This window comes from Schistocerca serialis, chromosome 9 (genome assembly GCF_023864345.2).
Source record: "Schistocerca serialis cubense isolate TAMUIC-IGC-003099 chromosome 9, iqSchSeri2.2, whole genome shotgun sequence".
Classification (NCBI taxonomy): Eukaryota; Metazoa; Arthropoda; class Insecta; order Orthoptera; family Acrididae; genus Schistocerca; species Schistocerca serialis.
In genome coordinates, this window is record NC_064646.1 from 469,688,604 (window position 1) to 469,712,961 (window position 24,358).

Genomic DNA, 24,358 nt, shown 5'->3' on the forward strand with positions numbered 1-24,358 from the left:
TGCCTCCTTGTAGTTTTGCAGTTTACTAAAGTAAATATTTTTGCATACTGACCTGTTGTAAGGGTGGTTGCATTGTGCACTAAATAAGAAATTCCAAGAAAAGATATGAAGAAAGAAATCTGTCAGTTGGATAAGTAACATTTAAACTTATCACAAAGATTCCAGGAAAATATGTTTTTAAGGATCTCCAGAGAAACACACAGTCATTCTGCTGAAGGATTTCAGAACATTGCTTGAAAAGAGAGAGGAAGTTTTACTAAAACTTTGTTCTGCAGTGAGTTGAATAATTTTTAAAGCATAACAGAGAGAAACTTGTGGAGTTAATAATGTTTTCAAACTGAATTTTGAATGGTTTCAAAACACTTTTTCAGGATTTATAGATTTCTTCTTACTTTAATTTCAACCAACCATGTTGAGTTCCAAATTGACAACAGTGCTATTGTAAGAGAGGGTATGAAGGATCAGAAAAATATCAACTTAGATTTGTGTCATCATTAATCAAAGTCAGCCATCTTCCTAAAGACAGCAGGAAAATCAGTGCACATTCATGAAATGGAATCCATCACTTTGAAAAAGAGGAAGCAACTGTGAAAAGCTCTGGCTGAAACTGCAAAACAAATGTGAGGGTATGAGAGGGAGGGGGGGGGGGAGGGGGGGAATGCTGCAAACACAACCGTCACCATGCAGTTGACTGAGATTGGACAGAATATAATATCAAGGCTCAGAGAGCGGTGGGGAGAACTGAACTACTTTATTACTGAAAATACAACCTTGCCTAGTCTACCATCTACCGCCAATGTGACAGTTCAGAGAGTGGCACTGAGCAGATCACAGTGGTTATGAAAACTGTGAAATCCTGACAAATTATTTTAAGCCACTCTCAACACCTACCAGCACACATTGGACAACAAAGTACTTTAAGAAAATGCAGGTGGCCATTCCGAGTCATCTTCAGCCAAAAAGGATCAACTTACTCCTCAACAACAATGCACAGGATAAAGAATTAACAGTACAAGAGAGTACGCTGGAGACAAATTGCTGATAGCCTTATGGGCCTTATTTAAAATATATGAGAAAACAAGGCTTATGGACCTCATTTAAAAGATGTGAAAAACCAAGATCTTCCAAATGGTTGAGTATGTGCTCTTAATTCCTCCCACTCTGTAAGAAAGATAAGAAACTACAGAGCCATTTACCTCTAGCTTATTTTCCATGAAATTCTATCAAATTCTCTCGAGAGTAGAGAAGCAACTAGGTCCACAACTGGGGCTGAGTAAGGCAGAATAGTGGGTGAGACTCTGGGCTCACACTTGAGGATGCAAATCCAAATCTCCATTTCGCCATTCAGAATCAAATCATCTGTGGTTTCCCTAAAATGCTTGAGGCCAATGCTGGGATGATTTCTTTTAAAATACAACTGATTTCCTCTGCATTCCACCTCTAACGACATGATCAATAGAATGTCAACCCAAATTTCCCTTTTTTCTTTTCACATGTGGGAGAGTACTAAGAAGAAAGGACATTCATGTGTAGGACATATGTTAAATAGGAAACACAGCTGATGCTCAAGATCTATGTCTCAACTGATTGACTCCAATGCTTAGTGGAGTTCAAAAGTCAAGTTATTTTCCCGATTCAACCACTAAGCAAATCAGCCAGCTTCGGGTAAAAGTTGAAAGGGTGAAGTTACAAATCTCAGTTGGACAAAAAAATCCAGTTCAACAGCCAACATGTGAGCTACAAGCAGACTAAGGAAAATTGAAGAGAATTAGAAAATTGAAACATCTAGCTCTGGACTCATGGCCATGGCACCTTATACTCATTCCTTCACAGCATCAACAACTCTTCCATCTGCTTCACCTGGTCCTCCTCAACTCAGGACAGCACCTTCCTGGAGGCTGACCATCTCCTCTCTGATGGCTCCACCCATACCTCTGTCCACATTCAACTCACCAACCACCCTCAGTACTTGCATTTTGACAACTATCATCCCTTTCACACCAAAAAAATCCCTCCCATACAGCCTGGCCACGATGTATCTGCAATGATAAGAACTCCCTTGCCCAGTATGCCAAAGGTCTCAGAGGCCTACACAGATAGACACTATTGCCCAGACCTAGACCAACAACAAATTTCCCATGCCGTATCCCCACACCCCCCCAATCCTCGATCACCCTCCAAACATCAGCCAAACATTGCCCGCGTGATGTCCACAACATCCATCCCTATGCCACTCCCAATACCACCCCTTGCCACATGAATCATATTCCTGTGGAAAACCCAGTTGCACGACCTGCCAAAACCACCAACACAGCACTTCCTATTTCAGTCCTGTCACGAGCTTAACCTACCCCATCAGGGATTGGGCCATCTGTGAAAGCAGCCATGTCACGTATCAGCACTGTGAAATTATTGCACAGCTTTTTATATTGGTATGACTACCAACCAGCTGTCTACTAGGATGAAATAACTGCCAAACTGTGGCCAAGAGCAAAGTGGACCATCCTGTGGCAAGTCATGCAGCTGAACATAACATGCTCGATTTCAATGGCTGCTTTACATCTTGGGCCTCCACTTCCAGAGCTTTTCTTAACTGTGCAGATTCGAGTTCCTAGTCTCAGCTCCCCTAATCATCCAACAACTCAGGGTAACGTACTATCCCCACAGTCTCCACCCAACAGTTTCCATTCTCTCCATCCCCTCTGTCCTATCACCTCCGCCCAATTCAAGTCTTCTCATACTCACTGTATGCTGCTCTCTCTCTCCTCCCCCCCTCTCAGCTCTTCTCCTTTTTCTGTTCCCTCTTACCCCCCCCCTCCTACACCACTGCCACTTAATGTTACACCTGGCAGCCTTGGCCTGTCACCTTATGGTGCATCCAAGCTCCACCTGGCAACACTCACTCCTCTCCCCACATCCATATCCTGCTATCCCTCTCCCTTCCCGCCTGTCCCACTCAATTGCTGCTTCCATTTGATGCAGTGGCATTCTGGCTGGAGCAGCCAGAGATAGTGGTCGCTCGCGCGCGTGTGTGTGTGTGTGTGTGTGTGTGTGTGTGAGAGAGAGAGAGAGAGAGAGATGCACTTCCTTGTGTGAATGTGTATGTGTTTCCTTTCTGAAAGATTTTGGATGAAATTATTTGCACTGGCTGTCAAATACTTTTTATTAAGTCACAAGCAGTTCCATGTCAAGTGAAGATGCGTTCTCCATTGATAAAGATTCTTTTTAACAGGTCATTGCAGAAAGGTAATTCCCTTAGACACACTCCCCATCATTTACGTCAAACAAATAGTGTGCTAAAAATGAAGGGGATAGTAGAACCTCGCCACAAGCAGGACGATGGTTGAGGGCCAGTGCTCTCTGTGTGACATTCTTTTCTTTGTACCAGTCTGCTACTCAATGTGTCATCTTTACTGTGAGCAGCACTCTACCATTTTCATAATACGGTAGATAATGCAACCTGAAATTTCCATTGTTTGAAACGTTCAGAATATTCAGAACCAAACATTGCAGAAGGGGTAACCTTTTATTACACATGAAGAAACTGGAAAGGCTTTCCAGCTAACCAAGGGGCTCTTCAACAGAAAGTCAAATCCATGAATGCCACACTACTACACTACTGTATGAACAAAGGTGCTATACAATGAATAAAAACATCAACACAAATCTTAGGACTCAAGTAGGAACACTTGGGAAAAATAACAATGACAACATAATTTCAAAGCCACAGACCACTGGCTCCCCCCCCCCCCCCCCCCTTTCCCACACACATGAAATTAACTAAAATGATTTCAACAAAAAGAAATTGACAGAATTTGTTCTTAGTTTTGCAATTAAAAGATCAAATTGAGTCTCACATAAAGAGGTCAGATTTCCAGGAGGAGGTGACAAATGAAAATGTAAAAGGATTTCTCAAAATTAGCACTCTGGTGGAAACATTAGAGTAGGAATATCTTTGGAGTGAGCATTTGAATGAGAGGAATAGGATTCATCTCTGTGAGATACACTGCTACCCAGGTCATGTGATTTTGGGACTGAAGATATTCGACCGCAAAGTACTCTGCAGATTTTGCAAGATGGTCAAATACTAACAATAAAATATACTGATCAGGTTGGTACGCACCATAAAAGAAAAGTACTGTAGCGTAGATTTATAAACTATAGCTTCGTAACAATATTTAGAGAGAATTATGGGGACAATACCATGGAGAAATTTAAAAAGGTGACAATCTAGATGGAAAACTTTTTCTGAAACATATTCCAACAGCAATACGAATCGTGCTTTGCACTACACCAAATAAGGGAAAAACGGAACAGAAGCAAGAATAAGAGGTGAATAACTCCTGGGATTAAATTATCATGTACGAAGAAGATAGAGCTCTACCTAACTCAGAGGACAAGCTGTAGCCAGCACCTGGAACTCCATTACCACCAGGAATGTAAAATTAAAAAGGTAAAACATGGTAACACTTCCGAATTATTCATTACTTCTGCACACTGGGAGAGAAGGTAGGACCCACAAACAAACAACCAAACACAGATGCACAAGATTTCTTTGTGATGACTTTGCATGTACCACCAACTTACAATATTTTCAGAAATACAACCCCTATGGAGTACACAAAATTCATCAGGTCACTAAAATGTAGTGATTCAGCTGGTTATGCTATGATGAAGTTTCTAGCAGAATATTAAAATCCTGTGCCGACTTGACAGGATTATGCTCAAACTATCTTTATAACCAATCAATGACTCAGAGCATACTTCATCAGACATTTAAATGTACTGTTGTAACAACCATTTATTAACTACAGATCTGCAAACAACCTTTCATTACTGACCTATTCCACTTCCGCCTGTTTTCAAAAGTGATTCAGTAAGCATTCTATGATTGAATTCTGGCTCATTTAACTGAGCACTTAACTGTCTCCCAGTTTGGGGTTTATAAATCATTCCATAGACAGAAAGCTAGAGAAGACCCACAAATGAAGTCCTGGCATGGCTAAACACGAAAAATTATACTGTTGGTATATTTTGTGACTTTACCAAAAATTTGATTGTGTGGACCATAAAATTCTACTCAGGAAACAAAAGTGTCATACCATTAATGGCATCCCCTTGTACAGACAGTGTTTTAACTTCGTAACAGAAAGCAGTGTCTAATTTACAGGTTGTGTTCAAGACATGCAGCCATGGGGAAACACAACATATGGAATGAGACAAGGATTGGTACTAGTCCCACTATTGTTCTTAACTTACATAAATGATTTTCTAATTACTTTAAAGGGTGGTTCCAAAAAGAGTGTACTAATCAGAAATCTACTCAGTCTTACCAGGACACAGCTTAGATCAAATCTCACAAAGACTCACGCTATGCAGTTTTTAAACAAGGAAGAAATACCTGATAGCACCCAGATGTAGACATTAAGGATCATACACTAAATGAAACACACAGCATATAATTTCCTCCAAGTTAAAATGGAATTGACAGATAAACTAATTAAAATATCAATTCAGCACATGCTGACCTAATAACAAGAGTATAGGCATATTTGTGTAGTTCACTCCTTGCTATCTTATGGAATTATCTTCTGAGTCAGCACACCAACAGTAAATAGAGTTTATTTGGCAGAAGCAAACAGTAAGAATACTGCGTAAAGTAGATAACTGTACTTTGTACAATATCTCACAGAAGCCTAAGGACCTCTCAAGTCTTTCACATCACGTCCCAATATATTTACTTCTGGATTACATTTTATGCTGACAATAAAAATCAATTTAAACTGAATTTTGATTTCCACAAACAAAATATAAGAGGCAAAAATAATTTCATACAGACATCACCAGTTTTTTAGGGTTCAAAGATGTGATAAGTATTCTTATGTAAAGGTATTCAAACAAGTTTCCAGCTAAAATAAAGTAAGAAGTCAGGAAACCCATCCAGTTCAAAATTACAAGCATGCTAGTGAGCTGCTCTGCTAAGAAATTAACTGAATATCTAGATTCAGGAACTAAAACTTTTATTAGATGCAAGGCAAGCTGCAGTGTTCGTTCTAATAATAAGATGACCTGGCACACAACATTAACCTTAGACTTTTTGCAGGTGATGCAGTTATCTCTAATGAAGTACGAGGGCTGACTGAAAAGTAATGCCTCCACCTTCTTAACTCTACAGCAGTTAGCAGCATTAGTACGCGGCAGGTACTCGCTTGTTCCATAGCCTCATCTCTACAGCTCCAGTTGGCAGGCATTGAACGGTTGTGTTGTTACTGTGAAAAGTATGGAATGCTGCGCAGACGGTTGGTCAATGCAATCTAAGCAACATGCAGTCACTGAATTCTTGACAGCAGAAGGTGTTGCCCCAAAGGAGATTCATCAGAGAATGAAAGCAGTTTTCGGTGATTGTGTTGATGTGAGTACTGTGTGTTGTTGGGTAAGTTTAAAGATGTTGAGGGGGGAACATCTGACCTTCATGACAAACAACGATTTGGACATCCTTTGACAGCAACCACTGAGACTTCAGAGACTGAATCTCACCACCATACGGCATCCTCCATACAGTCCAGATTTAGCACCGTCTGACTTCCATCTGTTCCCGATAATGAAAGATGATCTGTGGGGACATCATTATGCTTCTGATGAAGAGGTTGAGAGAACTGTGAAACTGTAGTTACGGAAATAGAGAGTCGACTTTTTCTGTGACAGCTTCAGAAAACTTGTTCATTGTTGGCAGAAATGTACCCAATAGGCTGGTGATTATGTGGAAAAGTGAATAGGGGTAATTAAAGATCACATTCTAAGGATTATTTCTGTGTTTATTAAAATATTCCCATCCAAACCCAATTAACGAGGATGGAGGCATTACTTTTCATTCAACCCTCGTACTATCTGAAAAACCTACGCAAGTATTATGCCACAGTTTGATAATATTTCAAAGTGGTGCAACTCACTTTAAATTTCCAGAAATGTAAAATTATGCACTTCACAAAAGAAGTAAATAAGGGGTGTTCAAAAAGTCTCTCTGCAGTGCCATACAATTGTTAGCTGCGCGTGCCGTATGGCGCAGTGAATATACCGAAATGAAACTCGGTGAAATACAAGTTATTGTTTTATTGAATATTCATTTTTACTGAGATAAACGAAACAGTGGAATGTTGGCAGAGTCCACCTGAAGGGAAGTAACCCAGGCAGGCAAACAATCATACGTCACGCGCTGCTATCAATCATACGGCACTGCGGAGAGACTTACTGAACACGCCGTATCAGTGAGTTGCACTTGGAATGAGACAACTCATACAAATACTTGGCTGTAAAAATTTGTAGTAGGTTTGTTGGAGATACTAGATGTAGTCAAAGAGGTACTGAACTGGCTGATGCTCGAATATAGATATAAACTATCCTGCGAAAACCAAAGTACAAGGTTTCAAGAATTAGCATTAACTGGGGATTTAAGTATGCCATTTTCAGATCTCTGCTGCTGATGTGTGCTTTGTAGTGCTTCTTTATAATGTCAGCCGTGATTGAAAATGCCGCCGCATGTGAAGTCAGATCTGCGATTCATTTTCTAAATCCAAGGAAAGTTAAACCACAGGAAATTCATCGGCAAGTCTGCAAGGTTTACGGACAAAATGCTATGAGTGATTCAATGGTTAGGAGATGGGTCAGACTGTTCAATGAAGGATGTGATCAAGTGCATGATTAAGAACGAAGTGGACGCCCGTCTGTGGTTACTGATGAAGAAGGTGATGGTTTTCTTTCTCGGATAGTCATGGGGGATGAAACTTTGGTATCGTACGACACCTCTGAAACAAAACGGTAATCAATGGAATGGAGGCACACTTCATCCACAATGAAGATTAAGCCTAAGCAAATCTTCACATCTTGAAAAGTCATGTGGACCGTTTTTTGGGACAGAAAAGGCATTTTGCTGACTGCACATGGTTACTGTGAGAACATTAAGAAATTGCGCCGCGCAATACAGAACAAGTGCCGAGGATTACTGTCAAAAGGTGTTGTTTTTTTCCACAATAATGCCCAATCTCACACGGCGAATGTGACCAAACAACTTTTCACTGGGATGTGTTTGATCATCCTCCATACAGCCCGGACCTCGGTCCTTGCGACTTTCATCTCTTCTTACATGTAAAATCTGTCTTTGGTGGTCAAGACTTCAATGATAATGACAAGCTGAAAGAATATGTTACCCCATGTTTGAATACACAGGCAGCAACCTTCTATGAAGAAGACATACAAAAACTTGTGCCACGCTATGACAAGTGCCTATAAAATTTTGGAAGCTATGTAGAAAAGTAGTTTAACAGTTGTAGATTTTTGTACAATAAATGTTTTTTCTGTATCTGTACACGTTTGTTTTATATAACCAAATGGAACTTAATTTCTGGACATACGTTGTATTAAGGACCACGAGGAGAAGATTAAATTAATTACAGTGCACACAGAGACATTTAAGCTATCATTCTTCCTGCATGCCACACACAACTTGAATGGTAAGAAGCCCCAGTAAGTGGTAAAGGGAAGTAGTGGAAGAACCTTTTGCAGAGTACAGATGTAATGCTATGTGAGAAATAGTAACGGGGTTTTATAAATGGACAAGAAAAAAATTCTTGAATTTCCCGGTTAGAAATACACTTTTTCCTGTGTGAAAGTATGCTTTTTTCCGGATGAAGTGACAGTGTACTTTCCTTTGGAGCTATAAAACTTATCAATGACTTGAAAGGTAATGATTTTATGAACTGTTGTAGAACTTCCTAGCACTTTAAGAAACGAAACCCAGCAAAAACTTACATATCTTGGAAAGAAGTTTGTCGTGTGGCAACACGTACAATGCCTATTTTCTTATTACACAAGTATAAATGTGTGATCACGTGATGTCACCAGCCAATGACAGCAGATATTCAGAGCATAGGACACATGATACAATCAGCCAGTAGACATCACTGTTAAGTAATGTGAACACACAAATAGAAAAAGTTAATGGTTTAAATTAATATACGAACAGTATACTTACAACAAAAGCTAAGCTTTCATATCTTCTGTTGGTCTTTTTAGTGCGTTTTGCCTTTTGAGATATATCAAACAGAAATGCACCATAAAATTTTAAATAATGGCACAAATAGTTAGTCTTGTGAGTCCGAAATTTTTCGAAGTGGCTGGTCCTTAAAGTGTTAAGTTTTGAATGAGAGTCAAATGCTCCAAGATTTAAGAAATTCATCACACATTCTCACGCACAATATAACTGATCTTGCATAAAAGAAAGTTACTTTGAAAGTAACGCTTCTCCAACAACTATACACAATATTTTCATGCAGTCCATTAGAAATATACACAATTGTGACGTCACGCTCATCAAAGCAGTTTGTTGTCCTAAAGCCTTTGACATATTTTGCTGTTGGCAGGTCTGTGTGTGGACCTGTGTTTTGTTGCTGTAAACGCAACATTTTCTTCGAATTTAAAGTTTTATTTTGATGTTATTCTCTTGTTTATGTTTTACTACTGCAGTATTATTCTGCAATCAAGGCTTAAAGTAAAATTCTTTGATGAAGTATCAGTTCTTATCACTCAAAATAAGAAAAATTTAATGGAAAAATAAAACAATAAAAATTCCCAGAATTCTAATAAAGTACCACTTTTTTGCAGTTGAAAAAAAGTTCTGTGTTTCCCCATATTTCCCAGTGTGTACACATCCTGAGTAATGTACTGTAGGCAGGAATCAGTATTTAATGATGTAGGCAACTTTTTTCTTTGAAAAAGAGTAGTGTAATGAAGTAAATATTATGCTGTAAATAGAAGATAAATGGCAGCTATCTAGTATATCTTAGGAGGTAACAGATTTTTTCAAAGCAATAGATTTCTTTTTCATAAGCATGGATAGCATTAAGCAGTATAATAATAGTGTTTTTTAAATCCAATATACGGATTAATATACACTGAGATGAGACAAGTTACGGGATATCTCCTAATATCGTGTTGGACCTCCTTTCGCCTGTATAGTCCAGCAGCTGGATGTTGCACGGCCTCAATAAGTTGCTGGAAGTCATCTGCAGAAATACATAGACACGCTGCCTCTATAGCCACCCATAATTGCATAAGAGTTGCTGGTGCAGGATTTTGTACACAAATTGACCTCTCGATTATGTCCCGTAAATGTTCAATGGCATTCATGTCGGTCAATCTGGGTGGCCGAATCATTTGCTCGAACTGCCCAGAATGTACTTCAAACCAATTGTGGCCTCATGACATGCCGTGTTGTCATCCATAAAAATTCCATCGTTGTTTGGGAAAATGACATCCACGAATAGCTGCAACTGGTCTCCAAGTAGCGAACACCAGAACACTCAGTCCAGTCCATGCAAATACAGTGCACACCATTATGGAGCCACCAGCAGCATGCACAACGCCTTGCTTGATAACTTTGGCCCATGGCTTCATGGAGTCTGTGCTACATTTGAATCCTACGATCAGCTCTTACCAACTGAAATCGGGTTTTATCTGACCGAGTCATGGTTTTCCAGTCGTATAGGGTCCAACTGAGATGGTCGTGACTCCAGCAAAGGTGCTGAAGGCGACGTCATGCTGTTGGAAAAAGCACTGGTCATCTGCTGCCGTAGACCATTAATGTCAAGCTTCACTACGCTGTCCTAACAGATACATTTGTCATATCTTTCGCACTGGTTTCTATGGTTATTTCACACAGTTCTGCTTGCCTGTTAGCACTGACAACTGTATGCAAACGCCACTGCTCTCGGTCATTAAATGATGGCTGTTGGCCACTGAATTGTCCGTGGTGAAAAATAATGCCTAAAATGTGGTATTTTTGGCACACTCTTCAGACTGTGGATGGTGCACTGCTCTTTTATACCTTGTGTACATGGTACTACTGCCATATATGTATGTGCATATCACTACCCCATGACTGTCACCACAGTGTGAGATTTATGGATAAAAATCTACTCATCATGCAGTGGCATGAGAAAAACACAAAAAGTTAAGGAAATATGCATGCTTTTGGAGCCAGTGACCCCTTCTTCTAGCAGAAGAATTGGGATAGTTATGGGAAAGTCGCCTAAAACATCAGGTCAGGAGAGAATTACCAAATGGGATGAGAAGGAATGACTTCTCACCCCATCTGGTAAGTCTCCCCTTACACACAGTTCTGGGCGACTTTTCTGTAACTCTACCAATTTACCACACTTCGCCAGTCCTTTTGCTTCATCCCTCTTGCCTCCCCTTCGACCCTTCTGCCGGAAGAAGGAGCCAGTGAATCTCAAGGCTTGCACATTTCCTTAGCCATTTATATGAGATTTCTCCTGCCACTGCTTGTCGAGTTGAATTTTTATCTTTCCAATTAAATTTAAAAAAAAACTGGTTATTTTTGGTAGTATACAGTTTAAGTTATTTTTTGTGTACATCTTGGCTTGTTCTACATACGTGAAGGTTCTTCACCTCAATACAGTCTATGGAAAGCACTACATTTGTTAATTGTTTATTTGCATTTGATGTCTGGAACAAATTTGGCTCCAACCTCTGAAGAGGGAAAAGCATGGCTATTTCCCTTGTCAACAACAATCATTACAGCTTATATGAAACATTTTTTTTTAAAATTTTGATTTCTGCAATGGAAAATAAGGAAGAGTCACAGGCATTTTTCAGTTTTTATACTGCATCTAATCATTATTGCCAAGTCTGTTCCATTCTAATAAATTATGCTGCTGCAGCACAGCAAAACTATTTCATAGTATGCCAATGCCATAGAAATTGGCCCAAAAAACTCCTAATTTGCAGTTGTGACATGTATAAAATTAACAATCATATTATATTAACAATTTATATTATATGCTTGGTCATTATATTTTCCCAATTTATTTCTCTCTTTATTTACAGGCAAGCAAACAAGAAGATACGATGTTTCCACATCTTTACCTGACACATTTTATGTCAAAGTGTATTACAGAAAAGTATTATCAATCAAAAAGTTAATAAAATGTAAAGTAAAGCCAAGTAAATTACAAAAGGACATTTCATTTCCTTGTACACACACACCCTCACAAAGATAAAGTTTGCAACAATTTCTGACTGTTAAGCTGTGCCTCCAAACATTTAGTTTAGTCCTACAGTGTCATCTGTTGAGTAAAAGGTAAATGTGCCAGCAGCCAAGTTAGGGTTTACAGAATAACACTAATGAAGGAGGTAGATAATTATTGGATATTGGCTCCACCTTCTATGCAAAACACACTTTTTTCTTGTTACCCATACATGTTTTGGCACCACTGTGCTGTCATCAATGGGTTTTGTTTATTGAAGGACTGTAAAAAGTGAACCTATTTTAGATCATAACTGATCTAAAAAAGAGGCCTACAGACAGTTACACCAGTTATAACACAAAATATGTTCACTTTTTACAGTTGTTCATTAAACAAAACCCACAGATGCGCCGAAACATGTTTGGGTAACAAGAAGAAACAGTGTTTTGGCATAAAAGGCACAACCTATCTCCAACAACTTTAACTGCAAACATGGAAAAAATACAGGAGCTGCAAATTCAAAAGAGGTGGATAATATCTTATATTTTACACATGTGAAATGGTGAAGATAATAATCTGAAGAGAATACCACTAAAATAATTACACTGTGTGTGTGTTATCCGATTTCTCTTCATCATTATTACAATTTATATTCAGCAGACAGAATTCTTATTGATACCATCCTCTCCCCCTTTCTCTATCCTCCTCCCTCGTACAAATAGTATGGATTCCTATTGTGACTATTTGAAACTAAACACAAAAACAAGGAAATGTTATGGAAATGACTTAAACTGTTATGTATAAACCTCATATGCAGGTGGACACTGCTTTTAACTAAGCATACTCCAACTACTGAATTCATCTGTGCCTCATCTCTCTCGTAAGTACGTGATCAGACAACCACTGCAATTAACCCTATAGTAGTGAGCCTTCATTATAATGTGCCTTGATATTTTTCAATATATAAAAGGAGAGAGGAAGGCTATTGAATATGTCTTCAATAGATAGGATTGCGTCTCACTGATATGATTATTATAATTACATCTTTATGGTACTTTCCTATGAAAAGTAGTAGTTCCTACTTACTATTTTTCTCAGTGTCCCTAACAGTACCAGTAAATCACAGTTTCAGAACAAATAAAAGTGTAAAAATGGGGTCACATGTACTATGCTGAAGTTGAATCTTCGGATAAGTTCAAACAACAACTCTATTCCGAAGTCAAGCGACTTTTCCAGCTCGACATTGTAAAGTATACTATGCTCATATTGGAGATATTTTTGCTCTTGTAACTCTATAACTCATTGAGGAAACCAACACAATTGTGTGAATGGAGTCTGGTTTAATGGTGTAGAAATAGAACCACAGGACCTGGTGGCTGACTTTAAAAACATTCAAGAATACTTGGGTTTCCAGAAAATATTGAAACAAATACAGGAAAGATATAAACAGGGCAGAAAACAGAATGCAACCGGCAATGAACGAGCAACAAAGCAGAGGCTAACGAAAGAGTGATAATCAAGTGGCCAAAACACAACGGAGGCTCAGAAAGAAATGCAAAATAATTTTTTTCTCACCTGGTATTGCAGCTGGAATGTTGAAATTTCATGAGAATACACACTGAAGAGCCGAAGAAACTGGTACACCTGCTTAATATTGTGTAGGCCCCCTGCGAGCACGCAGAAGTGCTGCAACACTTTAATACTACTACTTAGAAGTTTTCTGTATTGTACCACAGCTATATTTTCTTTTCTTATAATGAGGAGATCATTGATTTTATCTCCTTTTCCTAAATAATTCTTTAGTGATTTTCCTAAACTGTCTTTCATGCAATTAATTTTTCCCCCTCCCCTCCCCCGGAAACAAAAATCCTTTTGAGCTCACAAACCTTCTGTGTACACTAGTATTAAATTTGAAGTGATTTTCCTTCCAACTAAAACATTATACCTTCTCTTTACTGTTTTTATTTCCTGTTACTCCAAGTTTAAGAGACCTAAAGATATACTACAGCCAAGAAGACAAAGGCTTTTGAAATGTGTTGCTATGGAAGAATGCTGAAGATAAGGTGGGTTGATTAATTAATGAAAAAGTACTGAATCAAATGGGAGAGAAAAGAGCTTTACAGCACAACTTCACAAAAAGAAGGGATAGGTTGATAGAAGACACTGAAGCATCAAGAAATAGTTAATATGGTATTCAGTGAGAGGGTGGGGGGTGGGACCAAAACTGTAGGTTGCAACAGCAATGCTAATATGGAATGGAATTCTAATATGGAAAGACTTGGACAAAACAAACTAGTGGCGAGTGCAGCAACAAACCCGTCTTTGGACTAACAACAATAAAAACATTTAAATCATATAAAGGTAAAACAGTAGGAGCAGCCAAAGAATAAGAAAATACTGAATTAACGAGAGTTAACAATAGTTACTACAAGTCCACAGCAAAGCAGGAAATATCAAATGTCTCAAGAGTATAAATTTGTGAAGCTTACCTGTTATATCAGCCCATTCTGGAGACGTGAAAGAAAAGTCCCCTTCCATAATTTTGCGGAGCATTACCATCTGTTTCCGATGCCAGAATGGTGGGCAGCCAACTAACCTGCAAAGTATATGTGAATAATGTGATGAGAATGTCAGAGTAAAATATTGTATACATTCACATGATTAAATAACTGAAGACTTACAGTGTAAACATGATGACACCACATGCCCAGCTGAAACAAAAAGCATAAATTTAGCATAGAAAATAAAGCAGATCTATACTTTTGGTTGAAAATTATCATTATTTCTGACTACAGAGATTCTGTATTTGGAACAGTTATTAAAAGAACATTTCTTTGTTTATATTTTCGAAGGCAACACACTTGCCTCGTCAAATCACCAAAAATTGTCTATTATCTGGTTGAAACACCACTCCAGAGTAATGGGAAGCGAGAGTCACACTTTCCCAAACCAATTGTGAAGCGACTGAATGTTTAAACTGACAGAAATCAGCTGATTCCCACTGACTACAGCATGTCTTCTTTGTTCACATGGACATGCTACCCTTAAAATATCTAATTCATTCTAGATTTCAGCTATTGATTTATTTGATGATAAGAGTCATAATGTAAGTTTTAGAGAAGAAACATTATCTACCACATAATCAGCCAACCGAGCAAGGGGAGTTTGTAATGAGCAGTATTAGGAATCACAATACTAGTGATGCAGTTGAAAAGGATTAACACATGTATTTTTTTACCAGTTTGCACTCTGAGAAGACTCATTCTCACAATAAATTTTTGTGAATATTTTTTAATCTTGTATTCATGATTTTTAAGAGTTATCAATTTTATAGCATTATTTAAGCCTTCAGTTTCAGCAGTCAGAGCCCAGTTATGTTGACATTGAGCACCCCTCTCCTGGCTTGTTCAGTTGACAAAATACTATGTAACATTTGCAAGTGCATATAGTTTTATAGAGATGTTAGTCTGACTTCTTATTTAGTTTTCTCTTTAATTAAAACATCTGATGGTGTCTTACTACCTAGTCACAACTGGTCAAGGTACTGTTTGCATGAACTGAGGCTGAATAGTAATAAAATTTGATCAGTCTTTCCTTCTCATCCCATCTGGTAAGTCTCCCTGACTCGTGGTTCTGGGTGACTTTCCCAAAATCTACCGCTTTTCCTAGACCTCTCCAGTCCTTTTCCTGCACCCATCTTCCTTCCCCTTCAACCTTTCTGACTGATGAACAAGTCACTGGCTCCGAAACCTTGCCTAGTTATAACCTTTTATGTGTGTTTTTGCTACCGCTTGGTGAGTAGCTTTTTTATGAATCCCCTTACATTATTTTGTCAAAATTTGATTGTTTTCATTGTTATAATTAAAGAATTTTGTTACACTAAAGTTGCCATCTTGTCTTATGCAGGATGCCTGGTATGCAGACAGGGGTGGGGACTTTTGGAGCTAGATTGTGCAACACTAAGCTTAAATACAATGAAGTTATCAACAATATCAGTAGCTTATGGCATTGACACAAATGCTCTATAAATCTGTCATGTTTTTTTGAATAAAGTTATAAAATAATGATGGTTGTTACAAAACTGTGTATTGTGTTGGGTGATTTCAGACAATGCGGCAAATGTATAAAAGCAAGGAAGGTGCTAAAGCATGGCCTAATTATGGCCCAGACCCTTACATATAGCTGTTCATGATATTCAGTGTGGCAAATTATCATATAGAAAAGCATGTGTTTTATATGGTAGACCTAGATCAACCCTACAAAATAAAGTGCGGGAAATACATCCAAAAAAATTGGTAGGGCAAGCAATGAGGAAGAAGAAATGTTAAGGCAAGGTATCTTGGGTGCTGCATATTGGGGATTTCCTTTTACTAAATTGGACACAGTATTCTTAGTGAAAGGCTAGTTTGATAAATGTGGCATAAAAAAGTAGAACTTTTCTAACAATTTCATAGGAGAAGAATGGGAACATTTATTCCTTAAGTGGCATTCAGAAGATCTCTCCATTCACCTAAGTGAAAATATTAAAACAGCTTCTGCAGAAGGGGGGGGGGGGGGGGGAACTAGCAACATATTCAACTAAGGTGAAACTATGTCAGATGATCCGGGCACCAGCATATAATTACAAAACAAGGGAGTAAACATGCTGAAAAACTGAAAAAAGTATGGATTCATCAAAATTTTGTGTTTCGATAATGATAGCAGCAAGTACGAATGGTGAACCGCTTCCTTCATACGTTCCTTATGAATATGAGCATTTGTGGAACATGTGGCAAGGTGGGCAACATGAAACCCATTTCAATAGGAATAAGAGTGGATAGTTTTATCTACACATATCTGAACACTGGTTCTTTACAATCACTTTGCTCTATGTAAAGAAGTAAAATGAGCCAACAGTAATGATTGGGAACAATTTATCCATTCACATGCCTTTTTTCGTTATCAAAGAGTGTGAGCAGAATAGTATTTTATTCGCTCTTCTTCCCCCTAATAGCATCCACCTCTTCCAGCTACTTCAGACAAATGAAGAAAATAGAGTGGTGAGCTATATTAACTGAATGGAAGAAGTACACTCACGAGACCATTTCAAAGGAAACTTTTCCACCTCTTCTGAAGCAGGCATTGACTAAATTTCCAGCAACTCAAAAAGCATAAAGAGTGGATCTCATACCACAGGCCTAATCCCATTATATTCAGATTATACTTATGGAAATTGTGTGATAATGACGAGGGCCAGCAGAGAAAGGAGAGGCATGGATTTCCAGTTTGGAACAAATGCTCAAAGAAGTTGGTTAGCCTCCAAATAACCCTGACAGTCTCCACTGCTGCAAAATGGGCATTTCTCTTGGAAAATCAATTATGGGATGTCACTTCTACGAAAATGAAAACAGTGCAAAAGCAAGTAATAGTACTTCCAGCAGTAGAGAAATGTTTACTGCTGAGAAAACAAAGAGGCTTTTGTTGTTGTGGAATATAAATACACATCTGGAAAGGAGCATATAAGTATGCATGTTCGAGTAGCCTCAAATGTTGGTGCAAGGGAAGTATGTGTGGAATTCTTGCATCCACACAACAGCAGCAGGAAAGTATTTGTGTTTCCTATGTCCCTAATGAAGGCACAATACAAAAAGAACAAGTTTTGCAAGTATTTCCTACACCAGTTGAGAAAAGAATGATGTTTATTTTTAGAGAAGATATGCTTCAGACTCCTTGGCAACCGTAATTTTATGGTCAGTGTTTGCAATTTAATTCTTAATGTTGAGCAAGAAAATTGATTTTGATCTTTTGGTAGAGTTTCTTTGTTTTGCTTCTGTTTTTTTATATTTCAATTTAGAACTTTAAAAATTTGCAATTTAATTTGTTGGGAAATAAGAACTGACCTTCAATACATAGAACTTATTACCGCAATCCTTATCGCTCATTCATAATCATAGACATCCTTAGAATGTGTTGAAGTCACTAGAAAGGAAGAATGTAGAATATATATATAAAAAAAACATCAATTTCTTCTGAATTCCTCCATATGGTTTGTAACTTTGGATGGAGATTTAAAAAATGTATGTATGAAATCACCCCGATCCATAGGATGATCTTCGACACTTTATTTGCCTGTCTCAGACAAATATAAATACACAAGGACTTTCTGTTTTTAGGATATTTTATATGTTATACATATACTCCCACCACTTCTGTAACAAACAATAAATATAATTTAACATAACCTACACAAGTCATGGTGAAAATAACCTCACAGCCATCCTAAATCATCCCTTTTGACAATAAGTAATGTTGAGGATTCCCAGTGAATAGCAATGTCTCGGTGTAAACCACAAAACTGCCAAATTATTAGCTACTATATGTATGAGGGTGAGCTGGAAAGTAATATCTCTGAATTTTTTATGTCAAAACGCTTTTTACATAAGACAAATGTTATTAAAATTCTAAGTCTTTATTCCTAATGCCTACACATTTATTTTTCAAACAATGGGTTATCCACGATGGAATAATGACAATATTATGAAAAGATAGACTGTTACTCAACATACAGTGGAGTTACACACACACACACACACACACACACACACACACACACACACACAATAACAGAAAGTCCAGTTCATTTGCAAATAAAATATGAGTTTGTCCAGAAAGTAATACACCACATTTCTTTTCCTCACCAAAGAACAGTGCTATGAATGCGATACTTTAGGTATAAATCACACAATGGAAAACCCAGGACGGAACATAACAATATTATGAAAAGGAAAGTTGCTACTCATCATACAGCACAGATGCTGAGTCGCAGGTAGGCACAACAAAAATACTCTCACAATTAAAGCTTTTGGCCTTTAAGGCCTTCATCAACAATAGACGACAGACACACATACACACAGTCGTTGCATTTGTGTGTGTGTGTGTGTGTGTGTGTGTGTGTGTGTGTGTGTGTGTATGTGTGTGTGTGTCGTCTACTGTTTACAAGGCCTTAATGGCCTAAAGCTTTAATTGTGAGAGTATTTTTGTTGTGCCAATCTGCGACTCAGCATCTCTGCTATATAGTGAGTAGCGACTTTCATTTTCATAATGTTGAAACTGTTGGTATACATTTATAGAAGCTTCTGGATTGCACACACAAATTTTCCATTTCCTTTGACATACACCATAGCTGCAGCAGTGTTTCAAAATGACATCTGTTAAGTGATGTACGTCAAAAGCAGCGTGTTGTCATTGGATTCCTCACTGCAAAGAAACAAACTGTGTGAAATATTCACAATGCTTGTGTGTCATTTATGGAGAATCTACAGCAAACAAAAGTATGGTTATGGGCTGGGCAAAGAGGGTAAGGCCATTAGAAGAAGGCAGTTTGACGGAGTTCCAAGACTTGCAGCATTTGGGGAGGCTATCCATGGCTGTCATACCTGTCAAGATGCAGCTAGGTGATATGCTCATTCGTGATGTCAAGAGGGAGTACCATTAATTCTAAAGCATTTGTGAACATAACCAAACCCAAGAAGCACATCTGGCAACTTCAGAGCCATAATGACCCAGGTGATTGGTTCAACATGATAATGCTCAGCCTCACACAAGTTTGGAACACATTATCAATCTTTGGCTTCCCTCTGACAACCATGCCTCCATCCTTGCTACCCTCCCTATTTTCCTTTCCCTGTTGCTTCATAACCTGGGTTGTGAGTAACTGAATCTCCTTTCCCTTCTTCCCTTTCTTTCCCCTCCCTCCTCCCCGATGAAGGAACATTTGTTCCAAAAGCTAGGAACGTAAATTTTCGGTTCTGTTTTATGTGTATCTATCGGCTGTACTGAGCTGAGGTAAGTACTGGCCAGCCCCTCTATCTCTTTGTTAGTATTTGAATTGAGAGTGAGTATGATAGAAAGATACACAAGGTTGGTGGTGTAGACATTTATGTTGGAAATGATGTTCAGTGTGAAAGTACTGATCATGTTTATTAACTCGCTGTGGAGGTGGCCTCTGAATCAGCAACAAACTTGTTGTTGTTGTTGTAGCTGCTGCTGCTGCTGCTGCTGCTGCCGCCGCCTTCAGTTTGAAGACTCGTTTGATGTAGCTCTCTATGCTACTCTGTCCTCTGCAAGCCTCGTCATCTCTGCAACCCAAATTCTTTTTGAATCTGATTATTTTATTAATCTCTGTCTCCTTTTAACCCATCCCATCCCCACACAGCATTCCCTCCAATACAAAACTGGTGATTCCTTGATGTCTCAGAATGTGTACTGTGAAGCAACCCCTTCTTTTAGTGAAGTTGTGCCACAAATTTTTTTTTTTCCTCAATCCTTTTCAGTACCTCCTCATTAATTACACAATGTACCCACCTAATTTTCAGCATACTTTTGTAGCACATGTCCAAAAGAACATACACAATGGATTCATATAATTGATTCACCTCGAATGGCGATGAATCCACCACTTTAAGTGTGGATGCAAAAGTATGTCCAAACTCCTGTGGGTATCTCTGAGTAACGAGCATGGAGGACACGAACAGAGACTGTGGATAGGTGGCACTTGGCGGGAATCTGGGTCAGCTGAGAGAATCTGCACAGTTACGATAAACACTGAGTACAGGTGGCATAGTGGTTAATGCAACTGCTCCCAGGTTTGAATCCTGGTCTGGCATACACATTCGCCTGTTGCCACAGATTCCGTGTAAAGACCCGATGCATCTGGCATCAACTGCCCCTTCCCCTCCCCACCACCTTCAATTTACATAACATACTTAAATCTATATTTGATGTTACTCTTGTCTTCTTTAGAAATGTTTCTCTTGCCATTGCCATCACACATTTCACATTCTCTCTACTTTGGCCCTCATCAGTTATTTTACTGCCCAAATATCAAAACTAATGTACTACTTTTAGTGTCTTGTTTCCTTGTCCAATTCCCTTGGCATAGCCTGATTTACCCTTATTTTGCTTTTGTTGACATTCAACTTATAACCTCCTATCAAGACACTATCCACTTCATTTAACTTCTCATCCAAGTCCTTCGCTGTCTCTGACAAAATTACAATTCCATCTGCAAACATAGGTTTTTGTTTCTTCTCCCAGAACTTTAATTTCTTTTCCATTTTTTAAATTTCCTTCACTGCCTGTTCACTGTACAGATTGAATAACACTGGAGATAGGCTACAAGCCTGTCTCATGAGATAGGCTGCAAATTGTAAATAGCCTTTCACTCCCTGTATTTTCTCTCTGACACCTTCAGAATTTCCAAATGTATTCTAGTCAACATTCTAAAAAGCTCTCCTCAAGTCTACAAATGCTATAAACATAGATCTGCTTTTAGTTGACCTCTCTTCTATTAGAATTCATAGGCCCAGTATCGCCTCGCATCTTCCCACGTTTCTCCAGAATCCAAACTCATTTTCTCCAAGGTCAGTTTCTACAAATTTTCACATTAGTATTTTCCAATTATGTCTTATTAAACTGATTCAGTAATATCCACACCTGTCAGCACAATCTTTCTTTGGAATTTGAATTATTACATTCTTCTCGTAATCTAAAGGTATCATGCCTATCTCAAATGTCATGCTCAACAGGTGGAATAGTTTTGTCATAGCTGGCTCTCCCAAGGATATCAGTAGTTCTGGCAGAATGTCATCTACTCCAAAGGCCTTGTTTCAACTTTGGTCTTTCAGTGCTCTGTCAAAATCTTCTCACAATGTGAGACCTTAACTTTTCCCGGCAAATTGAATGTTCAAATAACTTACGGGTTTGCTGCCGGGTGACGTCTCACATTGTTTACCTCTACGGGGAGGAAATGTATCGTTGCTTGCGGAGGTTGGATAAACTTCGCAGCAGTAGAGTAGTAAGGTTGGAATGGGCATTATCGTTTTTATTGAAGTGTCGAAATCACAGTGTGGTTCCAACAATTGCTAAGGTTGTGCATCATATTAATTCTCCTGCCGCCAATCGCATCAAGCAAAGTGCTGGTTTGAGCTCTTGTTCATGAGGGGATCCACTATACTCACCGTCAATTAGATTTTGTTTCTAATGAATTATTTCAGCTTCATTTAATGATGGTGTCTAATGTTTCTGAATCTTCTTGGGATTGGGTGGATGGTGCCTCTTGGTCGCAGTCTGACTGGGAATTTCAATCTGTAATTGCTTGTCATTCGGTGAAGTTTGAACGTTTCCTTGGCTCAGTGTCTAATTCTAATTTTAATTCTCAATGTTCTGTGATCAATCTCACGGAGAAAACGTTTGACGACGCAGCTTTGTCTCTGCTGGGGAAAGGTTTGAATTTTGCACCGACACCTAAGAGTTTGCCAGTCATCGATTTTATTAGTTCTATTGAACAGGCTGTTTATAAACTACCTTCCGAGGCTCCGTAAGAGGTTAAGAGGGAAGCTTGTCATGTACTGACTGGGGTCCGTCCATTACAGCAGCTGAGGCGGCTGCTTTACGTTCACTCAGAATGGATTCTGATATTGATATTTTACCTGCGGACAAGGGAAATGCCACCGTTTTGTTGGACAAGCACGATTACATTTGAAAGATACAGTGTCTACTTTCTGATTCGGTGTATCACAAAATCGGTGCTGACCCTACTAAGAATGTTGAGAGAAAGACTAATAATCTCCTGAAGAAAAGTTCTTTGTCACAGGAGACTATCCAGAGTATTAATTCTTACTGTGCTGTACCACCTACAGTATATGGTCTCCCTAAGGTCCATAAAGAGGCTGTCCCATTGAGACCTACTGTTTCTACTATTGGTGCTCCAACATATTGTGCAGCTAAACATCTTGTTAGTTTGTTGAGCCCACTAGTAGGAAGGTGTGAACACCACATTAAGAACTCTGCAGATTTCTTATGTCAATGGCAGGGATTGCGTTTGAATGACTCTGATATTTTAGTCAGTTTTGATGTGGTTTCTCTTTTCAATTGCGTGCCTCTCTCTGATTCGTTGCAGCTAATTAAGGTTAAGTTTGGTGTCGAGTTAACAAATTTGTTTTGACATGTGCTGACTTCCACTTACTTTTTATTCAATGGTCAGTACTACAAATAGACTGATGGAGTTGCAATGGGAAGCCCGTTATCAATTGTGGCAAATTTGTTTATGGAGGACTTTGAGGAACATGCATTGGAGTCAGTGACCTTGAAACCTGCGTGTTTTTTCAGATGTGTAGATGATACTTCTGTTGTTTGACCTCATGGTAGTGAGAATTTAAACCGGTTTTTGGAATACCTGAATTCAATCCACCTGAATATTCAGTTCACTATGGAGGTGGAAAAGAATGCATGCCTTCCCTTCCTTGATGTGTTGGTCAGAAGGAAGACTGATGGTACATTGCGACATTCTGTTTATAGGAAGCCTACTCACACTGACTTGTATCTGCGAGCTGATAGCTGTCACCATCCAGCTCAGCGTGAAGGAGTACTTTATACCTTGGTTCACAGGGTCCACGTTATCTCAGACCCTGAAAGTTTGGCAGCTAAGCTATCACTTCTCGAAGTCACCTTTCGTCAGAATGGTTATAGTGAGAGGCAGATCAAATGTGCGTTGTGCTGTCAGCCTTATGTGCAATGGGTGAGTGACGATAGCAACGAAGTGGCATCTAAGTCTACAGTCCTTTTGCCTTACGCAGGAAGGATTTCCAACAGGATTGGCCATATTTTGCAGAAATATTATGTGAAATGTGTTTTTCGACCACCTTCTAAGATTAAGGCCCTGTTGGCTTCCGTAAAAGGTGATCCTGGTTTGCGTAAGGCTGGTGTCTATCGTATTCCTTGCAGTTATGCTATGTCATATATTGGTCAGACTATCAGGACTGTGGAAGAACGGTGTATTGAACATAAGCGTCACACATGCTTACAATAGCAAAGCAAAAGCGCTATTGCAGAACATTGCCTTGACACCGGTCATCCTATGGAATACAATACAAAGATTCTGGCTTGCACGTCCAGCTATTGGGATAGTGTTATTGAGGAAGCTGTTGAAATCAAACTATCAGGCAACCTTGTAAGCAGCGATGGTGGATTTTGTTTAAATGCTGCTTGGAATCGGGCTCTGTCTCTCATAAAAAAAAACAAAAACCAGAGGGACAGAATTAGTGCTACCTCATCTGTTGATTAATAGTCACTATCGATATTTCTGATGTTGGTTATCTGTGGTTGTGTGTTGACTCTGTGGTTACTTGTTGTGTGTGTGGTATCTTCCTTGTTTCTCCTCTGTGAACCGAGGTATTAAATTTGCTTGCACATTTCTTCTTCCTTGCAGTTGTGCCTTGAGAATGGCAGGGTGTGCTCCTGTCGAAATATTGGCGGTGGTCGACGACGTCACCTGGCAG

The 24,358-nt window shown here is 38.9% G+C and overlaps 1 protein-coding gene across 4 annotated transcripts in view; it reads right to left on the minus strand.

Annotated features, from left to right (window-relative positions):
- LOC126418510 (phosphorylase b kinase gamma catalytic chain, skeletal muscle/heart isoform) overlaps positions 1–24,358 on the minus strand; it is a 143,694-nt gene that overhangs the window by 45,390 nt on the left and 73,946 nt on the right. For all 4 annotated transcript variants that reach the window (XM_050085306.1, XM_050085308.1, XM_050085305.1 and 1 more), the window contains 2 exons: positions 14,723–14,752; positions 14,531–14,637 (listed from right to left, as the gene is read on the minus strand). In XM_050085306.1, coding sequence (XP_049941263.1) covers positions 14,531–14,637; positions 14,723–14,752 — 137 coding nt within the window. The remainder of the gene's footprint in view (positions 1–14,530; positions 14,638–14,722; positions 14,753–24,358) is intronic.